This window comes from Myotis lucifugus, unplaced genomic scaffold (assembly GCF_000147115.1).
Source record: "Myotis lucifugus unplaced genomic scaffold, Myoluc2.0 scaffold_15, whole genome shotgun sequence".
Taxonomy (NCBI): Eukaryota; Metazoa; Chordata; class Mammalia; order Chiroptera; family Vespertilionidae; genus Myotis; species Myotis lucifugus.
Window position 1 is genome coordinate 2,515,402 of NW_005871063.1, and position 21,000 is coordinate 2,536,401.

At 33.5% G+C, this 21,000-nt stretch overlaps 1 protein-coding gene across 10 annotated transcripts in view; it reads left to right on the forward strand.

The window, feature by feature from the left end:
• The window catches only part of VPS50 (VPS50, EARP/GARPII complex subunit), a 125,666-nt gene that overhangs the window by 7,870 nt on the left and 96,796 nt on the right, over positions 1–21,000 (forward strand). For 8 of the 10 annotated variants that reach the window (XR_002828278.1, XR_002828279.1, XM_006084955.3 and 5 more), the window contains exons 3-9: positions 14,020–14,142; positions 15,229–15,300; positions 17,074–17,127; positions 18,106–18,176; positions 18,890–19,007; positions 19,092–19,127; positions 20,263–20,345. Coding sequence is in view for 8 of the 10 variants with exons in the window: in XM_006084955.3 (XP_006085017.1) it covers positions 14,020–14,142; positions 15,229–15,300; positions 17,074–17,127; positions 18,106–18,176; positions 18,890–19,007; positions 19,092–19,127; positions 20,263–20,345 (557 nt within the window). In the remaining 2 variants the exon portion in view is untranslated. Of the gene's footprint in view, positions 1–14,019; positions 14,143–15,228; positions 15,301–17,073; positions 17,128–18,105; positions 18,177–18,887; positions 19,008–19,091; positions 19,128–20,262; positions 20,346–21,000 lie in introns of those variants that run through there. The other 2 variants (XM_023750715.1, XM_023750718.1) reach the window with 2 other exon arrangements.

A 21,000-nucleotide genomic window follows, 5' to 3' on the forward strand; every position in this document is an offset into this window, starting at 1 on the left:
TATATATATATATATATATATTCTTATTGATTTATCTGCTGTAATTTGGAGAAATAAAATGAATAATAGACTTCTGTGCTATAACACTCTGAGTCAAAAATCATAGTTAATTATGTTTTTGTTACAGAGGAGAGAGTTTTGAATAAGTAGCTAAAGCATAACTTATACCAAAGTATAGATATCTTAGAATTTAGTCCCCTGATACTCATGTGAGCTGCTCAATTTATAAATTCTGTAGGTGTTTTTGAAGGCTCGCTGGCTTCCCCTCAGGAGATTTATTAACCATTGTTAAGTAAATAAATCCCCGCGGGTTCTCTCTGGGTCCTTGCCACTTGGAGCTGCCTCCTTGAATAGCAGCACCATCACAGATTAAAGCTTGTTCTTCTGAATGTACGCTCTTGTGATTTTCAATTTGTGGATCATGCGTATTTGAAACGACTGTTTGTTTTCTGTGGCTGGCATTGCCAGTCAGAAGGCCTCTTGTCACACCTCAGTGTCAGCTGCTTACGAGGATAATCCCCCATCTCTTTGAGGTGCTTTACCTCCCAAAGTGAATTTTGTATTTACTGCTTAGTCTTTATTTTAGGTCTGACCCAAACTAACTCTCCAAATATAATAACATTCTAGCCACCTTTTTCCATTAAATGGCTCAGACAAAAACCTTAAAGAGGCATTTTGAATAGTTTTTTGTAATGTGGTAACATTGGGAACTAAGAGATAAACTGTAAATCCTAATAGACAAATAATTCTCTTTATTTCTTTGACCTAAGAAATAAAGATTATCGTGCATTATGAACATACTTTGAATTAGATTGCCTTAAATATTTCATAATTAATGCAAAATTGATAACTGAGCCTCTTTTGTTTTTAAAGCACATAACTGTATTGCCTAAGAACTTTCTGTTGTCTTTAAAACATGAGCCATGATATTCTTCCAGTAGTAATAGGAAGTGAATTTATGATGCTCTTACTACATGGCTTTCTTACTGAGTTCCCACCCTTCGCCCCCTCAGTGACCAGTGGTGTGTACTTTTCAGATGACTGGCGCTGGGTAGAGAGACAAGTCTGGGATCACAAGGTCAACAACTGTAAAGCCTGGGAATTGGTCTCATTGACACATACTAAGAAGCTAAGTTAGTTAAGTTGTAAAAGTTAATGGTAAAATCAGTATTAATGCTCTAAGCTTAAGTTTGGCCTTACACTAAGAAAGCCTTACATGCTTCTTGTGCCTGTTTGTTCTCTCCTGAAACATCTCAAGTGCTGCAGGGTGAGCCGACTGCTGCCTGCTACTCTGGGTACTTTTGAGAACGTCAGAGTTGTGGAGTGGCAGAGCTCTAGTTAGTAGACTAAGTTTGATATAGGTGCAGTTGGCAGTCAGTTCTGAAATTAAAAGTTAAGAGGACTCATGTTCAGAAATTTCCTACACAGCATAGTGTGGGCTAGGGGAAAATTTCCCCTTTTCCTTCTCAGTTCTTCTGGCAGGTCTGATCAAATTGACATGAGACAGATTAACAGGAGGAAACAATAACATTTATTAAGTTATTGGATAGCTTAAGAATATGGGACTGGAGGACACATGGGGCAGTTGAAGCTTACAGGACATCCTGAGCTAAGGAGAAAGGGGGAGTAGTGGTTGGGACATCAAAGGGCAGGAAGGTAATTCACGTTGGGATAGCAAAGCAAATGTTTGGTAAACAAATGTTTGCTGGGCCATGTTTAACAATGGGACACAGAGGACTGCGGTCAAATGGATCTTGCTAGGTTCCTCCCTGTATATTACACTTTGTTCATATTAAACTTAGTCATCTGTAATGATAGCTCCCTTCCTTAAGCAGGTCCTCTATTTACATTCTTTTGAGCAGTTAGGGGGAAGGTCAAAGTGTCTTTCTGACTCTTTCATTTTCTTAAAAGTAACGAGCTTAAAGTAATCAGTATCCCAAAAAGTCATGTTTTAGGGTGGCATGCTCTGCTCCTCTCAATAGCTTGGTATAACTTGAATGTTGAGTATTTTTCATAACTTAGATGTTACCTTATAAGTAGGATATATATATCTATCTAGATATATATCTATATCTATATATATAATTTTTAATGAATCCCCTAAATTTATTTATCTTATAACTGGAAGTTTGTATTCTTTGACCAATATCTCATTTCCTTCAACCCTGAAATCCCTGGTACCCACTATTCTGGACCCTATTTCTGTAAGTTTTGCTTTTTTAGATTCCACACATAAGTGATATGATACAGTATTTGTCTTTCTCTGTCTGACTTATTTCAATTAGCATAATGCATTCTCCATGTGGCAAATGGCAGGATTTCTTTCTTTCTCATGGCTGAATTTTACTATTTCTGTGTGTCTGTGTAACATATTTTAATCCATTCATCCATTGACTTAAACTTAGATAATTTCCCTAACTTGGCTATTGTGAATAATGCTGCAGTGAAAATGGGACTGCAGGTATCTCTTCAAGATCCTGTTTTTATTTATTTTATATTAGATGCCCAGAAATGGCATTGCTGGGTAGTAGTATGGTATTCCATTTCTAATTTTTTGAGGAACCTCTATACTGTTTTCCATGGTGGCTGTACCAGTTTGTAATCCCACGAACAGGGTACAGGGTTCCCTTTTCTTCACACCGGACCAACATTTATCTCTTGTCTTTTTTATAATAGCCATTCTAACAAGTGTGAAGTGCTGTTTGTTTGTGGTTTTGATTTGCATTTCCCTGATGATTAGTGATGATATACATGTTAAAAAATTTACTTTTATATAATTGCTTTAAAATTAATGTTCTGGTTCTTGATGATCTGAACTTTATTGGCTTAAAAAAGATCTTTAAAGTTTCAAATTAGCCGAAGCCGGTTTGGCTCAGTGGATGGAGTGTCGGCCTGCGGACTGAAAGGTCCCAGGTTCGATTCCGGTCAAGGGCATGTACCTGGGTTGCGGGCACATCCCCAGTAGGAGATGTGCAGGAGGCAGCTGATCGATGTTTCTAACTCTCTATCTCTCTCCCTTCCTCTCTGTAAAAAATCAATAAAATATATTTTAAAAAAAAATAAAGTTTCAAATTATTAAAAGCACTGAAACAACATATAAAATATTAATTTGAAATGACTACTTTAAAATACCATTTTTATTTAATAAAAAATTAATATGTAGTGTGAACAGAGAACATGGTAATCAGAAAAAGCACCAAAAAGAAAGTCACCAGTGTTAACAGTCAAGGTTGACATCGCCTTCTGGTGTTTTCCCTGTGCATATTCAGTAAATTAGTTGAGCATTTACTATGTGCTCTATTCCCTAGGGACTGGCAATAGCAAGTAGTCTTTTCCAGAAAACAAAAGTCTTCTGTTGTCAGAGAGCTTACTTAGGTTCAAGTAGAGGGAAAACAGTAAACACAGAGATTGGAAATTGTGACAAATTCTATGAAGAAAATAGGGTGATGAGATAAATTTCATGAAGCTGGGGGTTATTTTGCATTAAGTAGTCAGGGTAGGAAGAACCCTCTTTTTATTTGTTTATAAAATGGTATTATACAATATTTTGGAGCTTGGGTTTTAAACAATAAAATGTATTGCACAGAAAATGCTTACATTATATTATAGTAGTATATATAGGTTTAAAACGCAAGGTACCCAGTAGTGAAGCTTAGGTAGGTATTTTTTTAACTTAATAATAATTTATACCTGTTATAATGGCTGTTAACAAAAACACAGGGAATAACAAGTGTTGGTGAGGATGTGGAGAACAGGAAACCTTGTTCACTGTTGGTTGGAATGTAACTTGGTGCAGCCACTGTTAAAAAACGTTATGGTGGTTCCTCAAAAAATTAAAAAGAGGACTACCATATGATCCAGCAATTCCACTTCTAGGTATTTATCTGAAGGAAATGAAAACACCACGTTCCCACGTTCATTGTAGTATTTTACAATAGCCAAGATATGGAAACAATCTAAGTATCCATTGTTGGATCAGCAGATTAAAGATATACATAATGGAACATTATTCAGCCATAAAAATGAATGAAATTTTGCCATTTGGGACAACATGGCTAGGCCTCGAGGGCCTTGTGCTAAGTGAAATAAGTCAAACAGAGAAAGACAAATACTATATGATCTCACTTTTATGTGGAATATAACAACAACAACAACAACAACAACACACACACACACAAGCTCATATATAAAGAGACAGATTGGTGGTTGGCAGAGGTGGAGAACAGAAGGTGGGCAAAATGGGATACGGGTGAAGGGAGTCAAAAGGTACAAACTTCCAGCTATGAAATAAATAAGTTAAGGGGATGTAATGTATAGCATGGTACCTATAGTACAGCAAGAAAAAAATTCTGTAACTATGTATGGTGATGGATGTTAACTAGACTCATTGTGATGATCATTTCATAGTATTTACAAATATCAAGTTATGTTGTATATCTGAAAGGAATATAATGTATTATCAGTAATACTTCAATAAGAAAATAGAACATTATCTTAGCTTGAGTTCCCCTGATATCCTAGTGCAAGAAGTAACAAGAAAAACAGTTTAAGCTTTTTAAGTAGTCAATGTATAAATAATTATATAGAGAAACTTTTAATTTTTAAAAAATGTATTGATTATTTTGAGAGAGAGAAAGAGAGACATCGATTTATTGTTCCACTTATTTATGCATTAATGTATGTACTCTGATTAGGGATCAAACCTGCAACCTTGGCATATCGGATTCATGCTCTAACCAACTGAGCTATATGGCCAGGGCTAGAGAAACTTTTAAACATTAACTTCATTTAATAGCTCAACCTTACTCAAGTGTAGATAGAACATAAAAAAGGCATTCTTGGTCTTTAGGAATGGATCCATTTCTATTTCCTTTTCTTGTCATAATGTCTTTTTAAGTTGTAACAAGGAATTTTGATTTTAGTGGGGTTTTCCAGAAAGAAATAGTTTAGCTTGGGTTGTATTACATTAAAGTTTCTAGTATAAAGGATAAGTAGAAGGAAGATATTCGGATGGATCATATGAAATGGCTGTTTAGGTTTAAAATGGTCTAATTGGCAAATTTCCTATGGTTGAACTCACTGGAAAAAGGAAGCTAGAAGGAAAACTGAAGAAGGGCATTAGGTGTGGCTGGTAATCCAGAAAGTACGATTGATTTTTTTTTTTTGAGAACTATATAAATTCGAAGTGGGGAGAAACCTTAGAAATCATGAGGTACAGTTTCTGCATTTTGTAGACACAATGACACTCTATCCCATTTTAAGAGGAGATGTGAGTCAATCCATATACTGGAAATTTGGAACTTTGGTGGAGAGAATAATATAGAAAAGTTAAAAAAAAATTAGGATTGCTTACAGAAGTTGCTTTAGGAAAGGAAGCTTTATGACAGACTTCAAAAATTGTAGCTTAAATAGTTCAGAGCCAATGGTGTCCAAATTGCTGCACATTAGAATTAGCAGCACCCAGGCCGTTCCCCTTTCCAGTTAATTCAGGGTCTGGGGTGGAGCCGGGTGCCCCATTCCAGTTAGTTCACAGTCTGGGTGGAGCTGGGTGTCAGGAATGTTTAAGGATCCCTGGTGATTCAGATGTGGAGCTAAGTTTAGGAACCATTGACCAAAGAATTAATAATGAGAATGGATTAAGGGGAAGTATTCTAAAAAAAAGGAAGTTATTTCAAATTAATGGGATTTTCATGCAATAGTAAGAGTGTAAGAAATTAATTGATATAGTATTTACTGACTAAATTTGTCAATCATTTAAAGAACTTTATACTTTTTGAATTATGTGAAAGGTTTCTACTTATTTGGTTATAATAATTACGAACAAATTTATTAGAATATATAATAATCATAATAGCTACATGGTTAGCAGTTATAGAACTTATTAGGACTATATTTGAGAGTATTATTTGTTAAATACTGATTAAAAAATAAAATATCACTATTCAGAACTTTTTAAATCTACATCTAAACTTTAAATACTTTCCATAGCACTTCCATAATGGTTCCGTATCATCAATGTGAAAAAGAGTACTAATATTAACATTATTTTATGCATTTTTACTGAAATATTTCTTTCTGATATTCTTTAAAGATAAGGTTTGCTTAAGGCCTTGATTTCACTAACTTATAAATACAAATAGGACTCAAGCTATGTTTACTATTAACTATGTCTTTGATTTTTTTCATTTAAGAAAAGTATAAGGCAAGGGGACAAAAGAAATATCTGTTGTAGTTAAAACTTGAAATATATTTGTCTAAATAAAATAAAGTGTTTTTGTATCCATCCCACAACTATTTATTTAATACCTGCCTACTCTGTAGTGTTTCTATTTGTTAGCATTCTGGGAGTTTGGGCAGAATGTGTTTCCTAGCATTTAAAATACTTCTGTGAAGTAAGATAAATGGATTTTCCTTCTTAGTATCTATGAAAAAGAGCCCTAAAATCACACACTAATTATAATTACAGAGCTTTGTTTTCAGTACTTTGCCACGAATAAGAAAAGTGTGCTGAATTAAGAGCCAAGAGAGCTGGATTCAAATAGTGAGTTAAACATTCAACTTATTAAAGGGAAGTCATTTTAATTGCTTTCTGATTCGGTGTCCTCATCTGTGAAAAGATGTGATTAGGCTAGATGATTTTCAAGAGCTTTTTTAGCTCTGATATTTTCTATTTTCTATATTGTAATATTTGTATGAGATATATAAAAATACATATTCAAAAGAATGCACTGAGCAATTTTTTGGAAGATGAGTATATTGGTATCTGTAATAGACAAGATAAGTATTGAAGTTTATGACTAGGGGACTTTTTTAGCTTTAGTGATTGGGATAGCAACTTTTAATTTAGGATTACATATCATTTAAAACAGGTATCTTGCAGGTGGTACCGAGGGACTCTACCATGCCTCTGCAAAATCATTTAGAGTTTTTCTTAGGCACTCATGGCTGACAATATTTAACTGTGTTGTTTTAAACCACTAATGAGATTAGGCTCCTCTGGCTTTCAGAAGCTTTGATATTTTAACCCTTCTTTTATAGCAAATCATAAAAGATCATTCACACAGTGCATTTGGCAATCATTTATTGAGCCACGGTCCCTAAGTTTTGAAGATGCAAAGAGGTATAAGACTGTTCCTACTTCAGTCTGTGTGGGAGAAACAAGCAAAAATAGGTAATTGCTGAATAGTGGACGAACAGTTAAGGTCTGTATTAGAGTATGCACAGTGGGAGCACAGGCAGGAGAGGATTTGAGTAGGTAGAAGTTAATGCAGGATCTGCTAGAGTTGGCAATGAATTTATTTTAGAAGGATAACTAGTGTGTAGGTGAATTTTTTAGTGGAAATCCTGGACACTAGGGTACTGATTAAAAAGGAGGTTTAGAAAAAGAGAAGCATTAAATTTGAGAGATTTAAAAAGCAGAATTTAGGAGTGAGGACTTTATTGGATGTGGAATGTGAAGGAATGGGAAGCACTGAGGTTTTCGGACACGGATTGAAGCTGCTGTGATGTCTTTTCTCAGAATAGAGAGCAATTCTTATTTTAAGAAAAAAATATTTTTATTGATTTCAGAGAGGAAGGGAGAGGGAGAAAGACATAGAAACAAAAATGATGAGAGAATCATCCATCAATCGGTGGCCGCTCACACACCTCCTGCCGAGGATCTAGTCTGCAACCCTGGCATGTGCCCTGAAGGGGAATTGAACCGTGACCTCCTGGTTCATAGGTTGACGCTCAACCACTAAGGCATAAAGCCAGGCAGATAGTAGTTCTCCTTTTAGAGAGGCTCTGAAAAGATGTTTGAAATCTGAATGAAAACAAAATTAAGAGTTGTACAGTGGATTTTTCTCTCAATTTGTCATGTGTCTTTTCTTCAGTATTAACTCCAGATAGACAGGCATGTGGCAAATAGCTTGATGTTGTTCACAGAAGCTGAGAAATTTAAATATCGCTTAAAAATATTGCTGTCTCTAAATCTATTGTCTTTAATGTTTTTCTTTCCATATGAATAAATTTAGGAAATACTTGTTAAAATATAATTATTGAATAAGAGAAGTAAATAAAAAATATTTGGCAGAGTATCAAATATGAAAGTTTTGCTTTCTAATTTTCTGTGCATGTTAATAACTCAGTACAATTCTATGAATAAAATCAATTTTATTTCATGATCTATATCAATATCTTTTAAAGACATTTTAAAGAAATATCTCTAAAAACAAATTTGTGTATATTTAGAATGCCATTATTGCATAGAAAGTGATCAAAATACATTATTTTTATCAGTTATGTGTGGTATAAAGTAGGATTAAAATAATGCCGCTTATTTTTATAACCTTTTATAAAAAACTAAGTCATTTTGCTGAAACCTCCTTTCAAATTGTAACCTCACTAGTCTTCCACTAGAGGGCACTGAAAGACTGAAGAAAAACGGGCTAGGCTTTAAAAGCTATGTTTTATTTAAAACACACAAATACAAACTGATGAACCGCTGCCTTGATGGATTATTATTGTCGTTCTAGTGGGATTTTAAGAAAATATGCCATTTCCCCACATAATCAGACATCTGGCAATTCATTACAAATTTATATGATATATGTATGGTTTTAGGGTATCTGTGATCTTGAATCCTATTTCATTTGGAAACGGAAAACCCATTTTTGTTCAGTGAGTGATGATTTTATAATGCTGATTGAATATTAAAAATTTATGCATTTGTTCTTCCTTTTAGATTGTGATAGTAAACTATTCTTTTGCTCTCAATTAGAGCTCTAATGTGATATTAACTCTGATGAGACTATGATTTCCATTTTTAGAATTTATTATAACAGAATAACTTTCTTATGGTTGACTGATGAACAGTACAAACAGTTAAAAAATAGCCTTTGATAAGCTATATCTTGGGAAACCCAAATTCATACTATTCAAGTGTAAAAGTTCTCCCTTTTCTCCCTACACCCTCCCTGCACAGTGTGTTCTGCCATTCAGGTATGTGATGTGAACTGTGGTCTAACAAGCTAAGTGCAGAAACTGAAGTTGGTTTGCAACTTCAATATTCCACTTTATAATTTTTCTGTGGGGTTTTGAAACCTCATCTGTGAAATGAAGATTTTGTATTCATCGTTTAGTTTGAATAAAAACCTGCTGCTGAGGATTATAAGCTTCCAAGCTGTTCTGTGGGCTTAAAAATTAGGCTAAATTGTTTTTCAAAATAAAAGAGAGTATTTTATTTAATAAGGTAAGGAGAACCATTAAGTTGTTTATAACTTTTTACACATATGAAAGTGAATAGAATTGAAAGTCCTGAACTTGGGTTTGAATTTCTAATTAATGTGGTATTTTGTATAATTTGAAAGTAGTGGTTAAATGCAAAATTTGTAATCTTTTCTTTTTCTCTCCTAAACTTGAATATGGTCCCTTAAGAGATGAATCCTTAAGTGAGAAATTGCTTTGTAAATTTATAGCCTACTTCCTTAGAAACCAGGAATACATTGGAAATGTTTTATAACACCTTACACTTGAGGGCTCCACTTGTTTTGTAGACTTGAATCCTCTTATAAAACCTTTTGTTGTTATGTTGAGAGGAATAATGGCTTGGCTAAAATGTTGACTTAAATTTCTGATTGTTTTTCTTTATTTTTCATAGAGTTACATTTATGATGTGTATTTTTTATATGTATGTTCATGTAGCTTTATCTCAAAGATGATATAAATAGAAAAATAGGCTAGGTAATATTATATGCAACCTTATAGTGTATTGTAACTGCTAGAAGAGAGACTCTAAAATATCGAATAACTTCTTTGTTGTCTACCACTTTCCTAAAATAATCCTGCTTAGTTTATTATGCTAAGAAAATACTGAATATGTATGCTTTTTTGATGTAGCACTTGACACAGTGATATATGTGTTGAATATGTTTTATTTCTATTAAGGGAAAAATATGGTTCTAGTATATATTAAAATATATTTTATTTTTTTAAAGTCTTAATTGTTGCATTTTATTGCCTCTTGGTGTACATGCACATTCTCCCCGGGACATTTTTCTACCCTGTGGAAGCCACCTTCTGTTGCTTAACTTGTCGTATGCTTTATACGACACTGGTTTTACATGTGCTTTGCTTTATATTTATCACCTTATCCCCAGAATTTCTCAAATTTGAAATTTTACCCCTTCTCACATTCTCTAAACGCCAGCCTTACATCAGATATGAACTCACTCTTCCCGGATGCCCTTTGTTCCTCTCTATCTCCTTTCTGTTCTGCTCTGCATCGTTATTGTTATTCCTCTCCCTCCTCTTGCTTTCCTTACTTCTGCCTTGCATCATTATTGTTTATTCATCTTCATCCTATTACTTTAGCAACTATTTGAGAGGAAAGCTGTCTTTGTGTATGACCTAGTGTTGAGGATTTTTACATTGTGGGAATTTTTAAAAAAGTTAAATTGAAATATATGACTTGAGTGGGAAAGGTATAGAGCTTTGAAAGTAGGCAGATTATTTCCTCCTGATTGTATGTGAAAGAGATTTTATTTTTCCAGAAAGAACTTTTGTTTTTAGTCCTTTACAATTTAGTTTATTACTTTAATTATAGTTTTACTCCAGCTTTAATTCTGGGGTGACATTGATGTACTTTTTCTTTATTTTAGGTGTAGTTGATTACCATTGCAGGCAAGCTGTGGCATAGTTGATGGTCTGTAGTTATTGACAAATTATTTTTGAAATTTCAAGTTTTTCAGAACCTTTCTACCACTATTGATGATAATATGGATTTTTTAGTTACTATATGTGACATAAAATTTACTATAAAAAATAAAGTCCTTTAAAATTTTTAGAAATAGTACCTACCTTAAATATCTAATATTACTGTACCTTAAAGAAATGTTGTATTTTAATATGGTATAAGGAGTTTCATTTGTTCTGTTCTCCTGATTTTGCCTTTTAATTTTTTTTTGTAGGAAATCTTTTGTTTATTTTATTTGCATAAAACTTTACCTCATACATATATATTGGCTTGCAAATTTGGTTTTGATTTAGGTGAAGAATTAGGCTTTTTGTATATCTCCAATCCTAGGAAACCAGTTACATAATGGCAAAATTATTGAGTAATTGTGGGAAGAATATGCAATCTAGATGCTTTGTTTTTTTCCTAATTTACATGCATAAAATATCCCTAAAATCATTTAACATTTATTGTTATTTCTAGTTAGAAGACATAAATCTTTCATGCAGAGTTTGTGGGAAAATTTGCCTATCAAAACAAGAATACGTTGTTTTTCCTTTCTTTTGTTCTTTTATATTTCTTTTTAAAAATATAACTTACTGTGCAATTAATTTCAGTTTGTTCAGTGATTATTATCTACAGTGTGACTTGGCGCTGCAGGGCATAGTGATGGAGTAACAGGGAGAAATCTCAGTTCTCAAGTGTGTAATCCGATCGAGCAGGCACAACTAAGGGCGAGGAAGCCTTTGGAGACGATTAGGAGAAACAGTCTTATAGCTACAAGTGCAGTGGGATAAAAAGGTGTTCGGGATTCTAAACAGAGTGGAGTTTGAATGAGGTTAGATTTATGTTTTCACACAGGAGCCACTAAGTTGTGTGAAAGGAGAGGGTATTTTATAGGAATATAGTGGTGGGCATTTGTTTTTGATTGAATCCTATTTTAGGTGCTGTGTTTCTTTTTCTGCCTTTCTTGGTTTTATCCCTTTCCTTATTCCAAGTTACTTACCGTGGCAAGTGTTACATGTCAGTTCTCTGAAATTATACGAGTTTGCCTGCTCTCTGTGATATAATTGCTCAGTTCTCCAGGAAGAAATGACATTTGACCTTTTATATACATACACCGATTGTACTTTTTCCCCCCAGATTCATCACATTTGTGAAATGTACACTTATGAGATATTTATAAATGAAATCATGTTTTTCCTTTGGCATTCTTATAACTTTGGATATTTGTTTCACTGTCATTTTGTGTGTGTGTATGTGTGTGTGTGTCCTTTGTAGGTGACAAAAACTAGGCATGGAGAAACGAAGTAAATTGTCCAAGGTTATTAGCAGAGTTGCAACTAAAACCCAAATGTCTTTACCTTTAGATCAATCATTTAGATGATGTATGGATAACTTAGCATGTAGTTATATGTCATTGGCATTTATACATTTAAGGTATAGTGCTCATTCATTGCAGTCTCTTTCAATTTTTAGTTTAGCTCCATACCTGATGTTTTCCAATCTTAGTAATTTTTGTAATCTTCAGGGGTTTTTTGTTTGTTTGTTTGTTTTTGTTTTGTCTTGTTTTGAGTGGTACCAAGTACATTTATTTGCTACTTGTGCTGTGGAATTCCTAGGGAGGCAACATTACCATATCCTTATTTGGACCTTATTTCTAGCCTTAGCTTGCAGCATTTGAAGCTGGTTTTTCAAAATGCCTGTGGACTTTTAGGGAGGGAGATTGCCAGAAATTTTTGATCTCTTTTCCCATTTCCTATGTCAATGTCATTTTACATTTGTATTCAGGGAGGTTGCCTGTGGGTAGGCTAGCTGAGAACCCTTCTGTAAGTGGTGGGGGTTTAACCCAAGTCTGTTCTTCAGCACCACTGTCCAGGGTACTACACAGATTAGTGTGCTGTAGATAAATCTTCGCCCCCAAATACAGCCCTCACTCATTTCTTACTGTACTCATAGTATCTAATTGCATATTGAATTGGTGATGGCTGTATCTCTGACCTTTTTTTGTTAGTGTATTTTGAAAGTTTAACTTTGGTACTAAAGAGGCATTTTCTTTTTCATGCACTTACTTTGCTTTCTCTTTGAAATTTACTGGAATTTTAAACTTAAACAATTAAATATTCTCTTGATCTTCAGATTTATTGCTCTAATATTTTAGCTTAGATCTATCCAGAGGAGATAATTTTATGTTTAATAGGTTTACAAATGTAAAATATCAATCAAAGCCTAACTGATATATGTTATAAGGCTTTTTTTAAAAAATAAATAAATATGAGGCTTTCTTTTTATTGAAAACTGTGCCCTGCAATAAAATAATCTAGAGTACTTCTATTTGGCAAATAATGTCCTCTAATTGACCATATAATTTTTGTGTATTTATTTAGTGAGAATTCATTAAGAATTTCAAAGTATTATTTTAATGACATAAAATGATTTAAAATACTAGTTTCATTTTGTGTACTTAAATGTATGATCAAATGACTAAATTGTTATATATCTATAATAATGTCTTGATTAATTAGTGTGGTTAAGAGAGGGTATCGGGATTACTGAAATTTCCCAGTTAACTGAAGGTTTATTCAATTAAGCAATGAAATTGCATAGGTAAGGATGCTGACATTAGGGGTAGGATTTGTCTGTCAAACTCTTTTCAGTTACATAAAGTCATAGCAGTCCCACTGTGTATTGTTAGGAAGGAGCATTTTATCCGACGTAGAGCACTCGTTTCATAATCATATCATTAGTTGCAGTATTAGTAGACTTGGAAGGAAGTCTCATGGACTTGCAGAGCTAAACTTGTGGAGCTTTTCTGGAGCCAGTGTTTCTTAGCTGAGCAGTGAGATTTTTCAGCAGAAGGAGGGATGTCAGCTTCTCAGGGGTCCAGTGCCGATTGTGACTCAAATGTCACTAAGATGTTGTTCCCTGTTTATCTGTGTGAGGCAGATTTTAGAATGTTGTAAAATGATGAAAGTGTGTCTACCTGTGGTATGTATGTATGACAGGTACTAGGTGGTTGTTTTTTTTCCTTTCATTAAACATTTAAGTTCTCTCAACTACTAGTTGGCACACAAGGAATTGAAAATCAAATCTGAATTATCAAACTGGCTGTTTTTTCTTCAATAGATGAATAGTTTTTAGTGTTTGGCTATTTTCTTGAGCTTTCCTGTTTTCTATCAGTTTGTCTCCTTTGTCAGAATGATTCCCTGGATTTGTGATTATTAAAAAAGTTGATTATTTATTTCTATGTAGATAGAACTGTAACAGCTACAAGAATTGTAATTGTGATTTTTTTTCCCTTAAAGGAGGAATTCCGAGAACTTCGAGAACAACCTAGTGATCCTCAAGCTGAACAAGAACTAATCAATAGTATTGAACAAATATATTTTTCTACAGACTCATTTGATATTGTTAAATATGAGCTGGAGGTAAAAAATAAAATTCATTAAAACCTGTCTAAAGGCCCCCCCCCCAATGATTACATTTGTGAGATTTTAATGCTTTTTAGGGATGTTATATTTTTTGATACCAGGATTGGTCTGTAATGACCATATTGTGATTCACTGAACTGTCTGCATTGTTTAAAGGTGAAATTATTTTAAAAAACGTAAACTTAAGTGCAGGAGTAGAATATTTGTCCAGGAAACATTTCTGTATTTTTGTTAACTGTTAACACACAGTATGTTAATATGCTGCCTCTATTTTATTTTATGTAAAATATGTTTTAAAAAGCTCTAGGATTTTTAATCATGGATATATATCTGCATAATTGTGTAGTCATAAGTATCCCTGTGCCATAATGTTTACAGCATTGGCATTTTAAATTTATAAGAATTTCAAAAAAAAAGCCAGAATAGTGAAATTTGTTTTTAGACAAAACCAAACACAATGTGCATGTCCATACTTTATATGCAATACATATAAAGGCATTCCCCATCTCATTCTGAGGGTTCATCAATCAGTTGACTGAGACTTGGAGTCTAAGTTGGAGCTTCGCACCTACACAGTGGTATACACTTTTGGTAGTTTCCCATGCTGTCCTTCGAAAGCCAATGTATAATCTAGCATGTACTCCAACAGCTGTCACTGTCACCCTGAGGTGCTTACTTACTACTCATGGCATTTCAGGGGGGAAATACGCCTTGAATTCTGTCGTAGAGAAGTAGGAATATACCTGTGCTGGTAGCGTGGGGAATTCTCCCGTCACAGATCATGAAAGCAGTGTCTCCTAGCGTAGGAGTCATGGGTCCCAATGGTAGTGGGATTTCCTGGAGGTGGGAGGCAGCTGTAGTGGAGATGGTGGGCTGGGCAAGGAGCACGGAGGGTAGGGTAACAAAGATGTGTAGGCTTTTGTGTCTGGACTCTAATAGGGGAAGTAGAGGGGGCAGGAGGAATGAATATGATTGAGATGTGACACTGTTTTGTATGCACAGTTCATAAGTCAGAGGTGTACAGGTAAATGACACCAAACTAAACAATTTATTTTACGTTTCTCTAATGGATTTGTTTTTTAGAAGCTCCCTCCTGTTCTCAATTTGCAAGAATTAGAGGAGTACAGAGACAAATTGAAACAACAACAAGCTGCAGTGAGTAAAAAACACATTTCTTTGTGACAAAACTGTAAATGAAACACAGCATAAAGGTGTAATGTTTTCAGGTGTTATGGTTTAACTAATATAGTTACATACTAAACAAATCATACTTAACATGACTTTTCCCTCAACTGATACATTTATATTAAAATTTAATGCCTATTCAGAACTGGAAGTTTTTTCTCTGGAATTCTAAATGTGATGAAAGAATTTTGAACTTTTTTTTTTTTTTTCAGATTACTAAGTACCTTTAGGCTCCTTGTCATGCAAAACTACTCACAGTTTTGTTACGGAGTTTTTGTTTGTTTGTTTGTTTTATCTCAGAATAAAAGATTCCCATTTCTTGTTAAAATATACCCAAAGAGAATACAGGTGTAGGATTCAGAAAAGCTGAATTGTAATCACTTAGCATTGGTAAATAAATCTCTTTTGTTTTATCTGTGAAGTGATGGGTTAGACCAGCATTTTCTTTAGTGCCATAAAATTCTGTAATTCTGTATTTCCTCACGTTAGGCTGAACTACTTTTATAAAATTCAGTCTATACGTAGTTACTACTATGTTTAATATTACTCATCTGGAAAATGAGGAAACATGTAACCCATTTCTATAGATTGACGTGAGTGCTAATTGAGATAATGTAGGGAAATCACTTAGTACACTGCCTAGCACAGTGCAAAATAACAATAACTACATTACCTATTTTTAAAAGTATGTTTTTATTGATTTTAGACAGAGAGAAACATTGATGTGACAGTGAAATTTTGATTGGCTGCCTCTTGCACACCCCCTACTGGGGATAGAGTCCACCACCCAGACATATACCATGACCGGGAATCAAAATGGTCACCTCTTGGTGCATGGGATGACGCTCAACCAACTGAGCCACCCCAGCCAGGGCTACATTTTCTATTTTTAAAAAATAAACCCAATTTGGTAAAATTAGGTGGGTTTTCGTCTGGGTACATCTGTACAAATTCATATCTATATACATCTATACATATATGTAAAATTTCAAAGCAGATTAAGAAAACGTGAAAAGATTAATGCCATTCATAAGTGTGTGTGTGAATAATGTTTGGTTCTCAGTTGGCCTGGGGGAGGGGAACCAATTGTGTTTCCTGAGCAAACATTCACTAAATAACTTCAGTGTGCCATGCTTTGTGCTAGACTTGGTATCTCATAGTGTAATCAGACAGAGGCCCCTGAAATCGTGAAATAAGAGCCTCATGTTTAAAATCATTATAACTAACTTGCATGCATTAACATTATTCATGGAATTGGCTCAGAAAACCTGAAATATCTCCATAGCATTCCAAAAAACACATGTTCTCAGTTCTTCAGAGGAAAGGGACCAAAATGCCATTTGTCTTCTTATGTGGTACAAAAGGATCTGCAGGGTGCAAGGACATTCTCTGTTTCCCAGATATTGTCTTCATAAATTCAGTTGATTAAACACTTATTTATCTTAACAAGTTCATCTTTTAATGCAAATCCTGAACTCTTAAAGATGATTAAACTTTTGTGTATGTTAGTCAAATCAGATAACGATACTCAACAGTTATAATGAACATTTGTTGAGTACTGTGCTCTGTGCTGTATACCTCTTACTAATTTCATAGCCCAGAGAAATATGTGGGATCATAGCATACTGAAAAATTTATAGGGAAGACCTGTAGAATATTCTTGGAAATTTAAAAAATATAAAATGTAATAGGAAGCATGAGTTTTTTTTCTTACTTTCTTTGTTTGATGGTATGTTCTTACAGGTGTCTAAAAAAGTAGCAGATTTAATCCTTGAGAAGCAGCCTGCTTATGTAAAGGTAAAGTAATATTTGTTATTTATTTGTTAAAATAAAATATGTTATTTGTTCAACATGGGAATGTGAACATCAAAATATTTGTTATATTTTGTTAAATCAAGGATACTGCCTTATTAGTGACCTATTCTGTGTGGATATTATTCTTTTTATGCTAGATAAAAATATTGTTATTTGTTATAATATAATATTATAGTGAAATTTAAAAAATGAGTGATATAGTCCTGAAACTGTTGAAGTATTTTAATTTATTCTTTTGTCTATAGTTTTGTAGCAACATATTCACTCTGTGTGTGTGTGTGTGTGTGTGTGTGTGTATTCTCATTTGGGGGTATTTGCCAAACTGAAGAAATGAAAGAGTTTTTATAACTGATTCTAAAGTAATGTCTTTGGTTTTCCAAACTGTAGAATAGCCAATGAAAATTGCTTTTATATTCTCTGTAACATGTAGATTATTAATAATGAACGCTCAATGGCAATATAACAATTGGTCTTTAAAATATGATAAAATTGGAATTGTGCAGCAGAATCTATCTTTTCATTAGAAAAATTAGAGACTTAATCCATTGAAATATCTACTAGTGTTCAAAAGAAAGCATTCATTGCCAAGGCATCTTAGCAAACATAAATCATATTTGTCATATTCTTGATTACCTTGTGAAATTCTGTTGGGTAGAAACATTTAAGTGGATATATTAGTCTTTATTTATGCCTGTATAAAGCAGGTTGGGTCTAGATTTCCTTATAAGCAATACTAACTAAATATTTTGTCATATGTTGTTGTGAAAATCAATTGAAGATTGTCATTTTAAATAATTTTATTGAAATATATACCAACAGTTTTCAGGTTCAGGTATTTTTTTTTGCTACTTTGTTTTCCAAGCAGGCTTTTCTTAGAAACCCACTAAAGGTTTTGTACCATATGAATAGGAAAGAAAAATAAAATGCCTCAAATAAAACCTGTACCTAATCTTTCCATAGGAACTTGAAAGAGTTACCTCATTACAGACAGGTCTTCAGTTAGCTGCTGTTATCTGCACAAATGGGAGAAGGTATTGCAGTTGATGATATTTTCTTCTTTAAGCTGGAAAACATTTCAAGGAAAACTATGAAACTATCATAGATAATTGATTTTTTTGTTATTACTGTAATTTCTAGAATACCACTTAGTAACAATATATATTATTATCTAAAAACTATACTAAGAAGGTATGTGAGAAATGTCTGTACACCTAGTTATGGTATAAAAACATTACTGTTTTTGTATTTGCTTAGATTAGTGCTTCTCAATCTATCTATGGTGAAGGAGCAGTTTTTTTTCTTTTTAAATTTCTAACTTGTTACAGGGTGTTATTTTTGTAAATGCAATAAAAACAAAGTCCTAGGGAAATGGGAAAAAACAAACAAACCAAAGACATACAAAGTACAGTCCCAATTTTTTATTATTTATTCATGAAACATAAAATTATTATGTCAACCTTCTCCCTAAATGTTTTTAAATGCTTATTTTCAGTTTCTTTGTACTTTTCTTCTGATGGGCCAGTGACAGTTTGAGGGTTGGCACTAGTCCACCCACCACACTTTGAGTAATGCTGGCTTAGATTGAGCCGTTGAATAAATTTGTCATATAAATTTGTGATAGTAGTCGTAATGCCTAGTTTTAAGAGTAATCAAGGATACTGCCTTATTAGTGACCTATTGTTCTGTGTGGATAGTATTCTTTTTATGCTAGAAAAATTTAACTATTTATTGTTCACTTTTGCAGACACTTGAATATTGCAAAGGAAGGTTTTACTCAAGCTAGTTTAGGCCTTCTTGCAAATCAAAGGAAACGTCAGTTGCTGATTGGACTTCTGAAATCTCTGAGGACTATAAAAACATTGGTATATACAGGTTACTTTTTAAAAATTAAAACTTAATTTTATGGTTGAGACAGGTTTTACCTTTGATTTTTTTTTTTTTTCCAGCAAAGGACAGATGTGCGCTTGAGTGAAATGCTAGAGGTAAGTTGAGAAGGCTTGGAAATTTGGCCCTCTCGATAATATTAAATAGAAAAGTTATAGTGAAAAAATTCAGATGGGCATTTTTCTCAAATTGGTAGATGGTATAAAGAGCCCTTTTAGACAGGCAAAGGTACTCGCTCTAGAGCATTTTTCTATTGACATAATGTGCTTCATTTAGAAAAATTTATTTGGATAAATATTTAGTTTGTAGCAACATGGGAATGTGAACATCAGTATCTTTTGATTATATTTGCACTTAAATAATAATAAAATTGTCTTTTCCATCTAACGTATAGAAGTAATTTAGGATATGTTTCACGTATTAGTTATGTTTGGTATCTCATGTTAATTGGTTTTCTGAGTGAGCTGTGTGTTTTCTCTTTCACGGTTTCGTAGCATTCTCAGTCTACTTCTGTTACAAGGTTCACAAAAGCCTAATTTTCTATGCTTCCCTATTACCAGTGAAGCTCCTTAGGGTAGGAACTTTATCTCAGCATCCCCAGTGGTTTGAATTGCATTGTTGAACTTAGGTATGACCTTAAGGAAAAAAAATTTTTTTAGGGTTTTCTGTGTAATCACTGTATTACTTCTAAACTACTATGATTAAACTAGGGGTTGAGACATCCATATGAAAAATTCTTTTGACATTAAATTAATGTTTAGGTGATAAAATATTCTGAGGCTATTAATGAATATTTTACTTTTTTCCAAATTTATTTGTTTTAAAAATATTTATTGATTTCTTGGTGGTAGAACTGTTGAGTGCTGTGGTAGAACTGTTGAATGTTGAGTACAGGTAGAGTGCATAATTGTTTTGGAATGTTTTATGTAAACATTCCCTGTGAAGCGGCTTGTAATCAGTCCTATATAGGTTTTATACGCGTGTCATGGTCATAGAGAGCTGTGACTGTATATTTGAGGAAACAGCATATTTTTTTCTATGCATGCATTTTAAATGTTTTAGGTCTGGACCTACTTGCCTCTCTCTATTATTTGTTATTGGTATTCTAATCCTTACATAAAAGAAATTAAACTTTTCAGGTTCTGTAACTTTTGGATAGAGGACAAACAGAGATTTCTGCAGGGGCTTTAAGAAAAATGTCTCTAGTCTAATGACTTCTGTTGTTATCTTAAGGAGGAAGACTACCCAGGAGCTATTCAGTTGTGCCTGGAATGTCAGAAAGCTGCCAGCACTTTTAAACATTACAGTTGCATAAGGTAAAGTAATACAGAAATTTTAAAGCTGACTCTGTTGCCTGTTTTTAATGTAGGAATTGTGTTCTAAACAATATTAATAAACATTAAAAATAAATATTAATTGCTCTGTTCTTTATAAATGGGCAGTACAATAAAATTACAAATAATAAATCTTAAGGTGTGAAAGATCAGATACCCTTTCTTTTCACCTCATAGACATTCATGTTCTTTCCAGTCTCATTGATTTTCATTTTTATAGAGAAGTAGAGAATACATTTCTCTCTTCATGTCCCCATTGCATTTCTTGGGAATTCTTCCTCCTTAACTTTGCCCAGCTTATAAATATTGAGAGTGTTATTGTAGTTTGTTTTTCAGATCCAGATGGTTCTAGTGTTTGGCTCATCCTGATAATAATTTTTGTGGAACTTACTTTTTGTCATAGTCATGCTTGTAATATTTGAGTGACTATTTAATGTGTTACACCTTTTGGTTAGTTATTTATAAAATGTACAATGTAAAAATGGCTGCTACATCCTTTGCTACTACAGTGGGGCCTTGACTTACGAGTTTAATTCATTCCGTGACCGAGCTCGTAACTCAAATTACTCGTATGTCAAATCAATTTTCACCATTACAATGAATTGAATGCTGGGCTGATGTTGTGGCGTTCACTGTG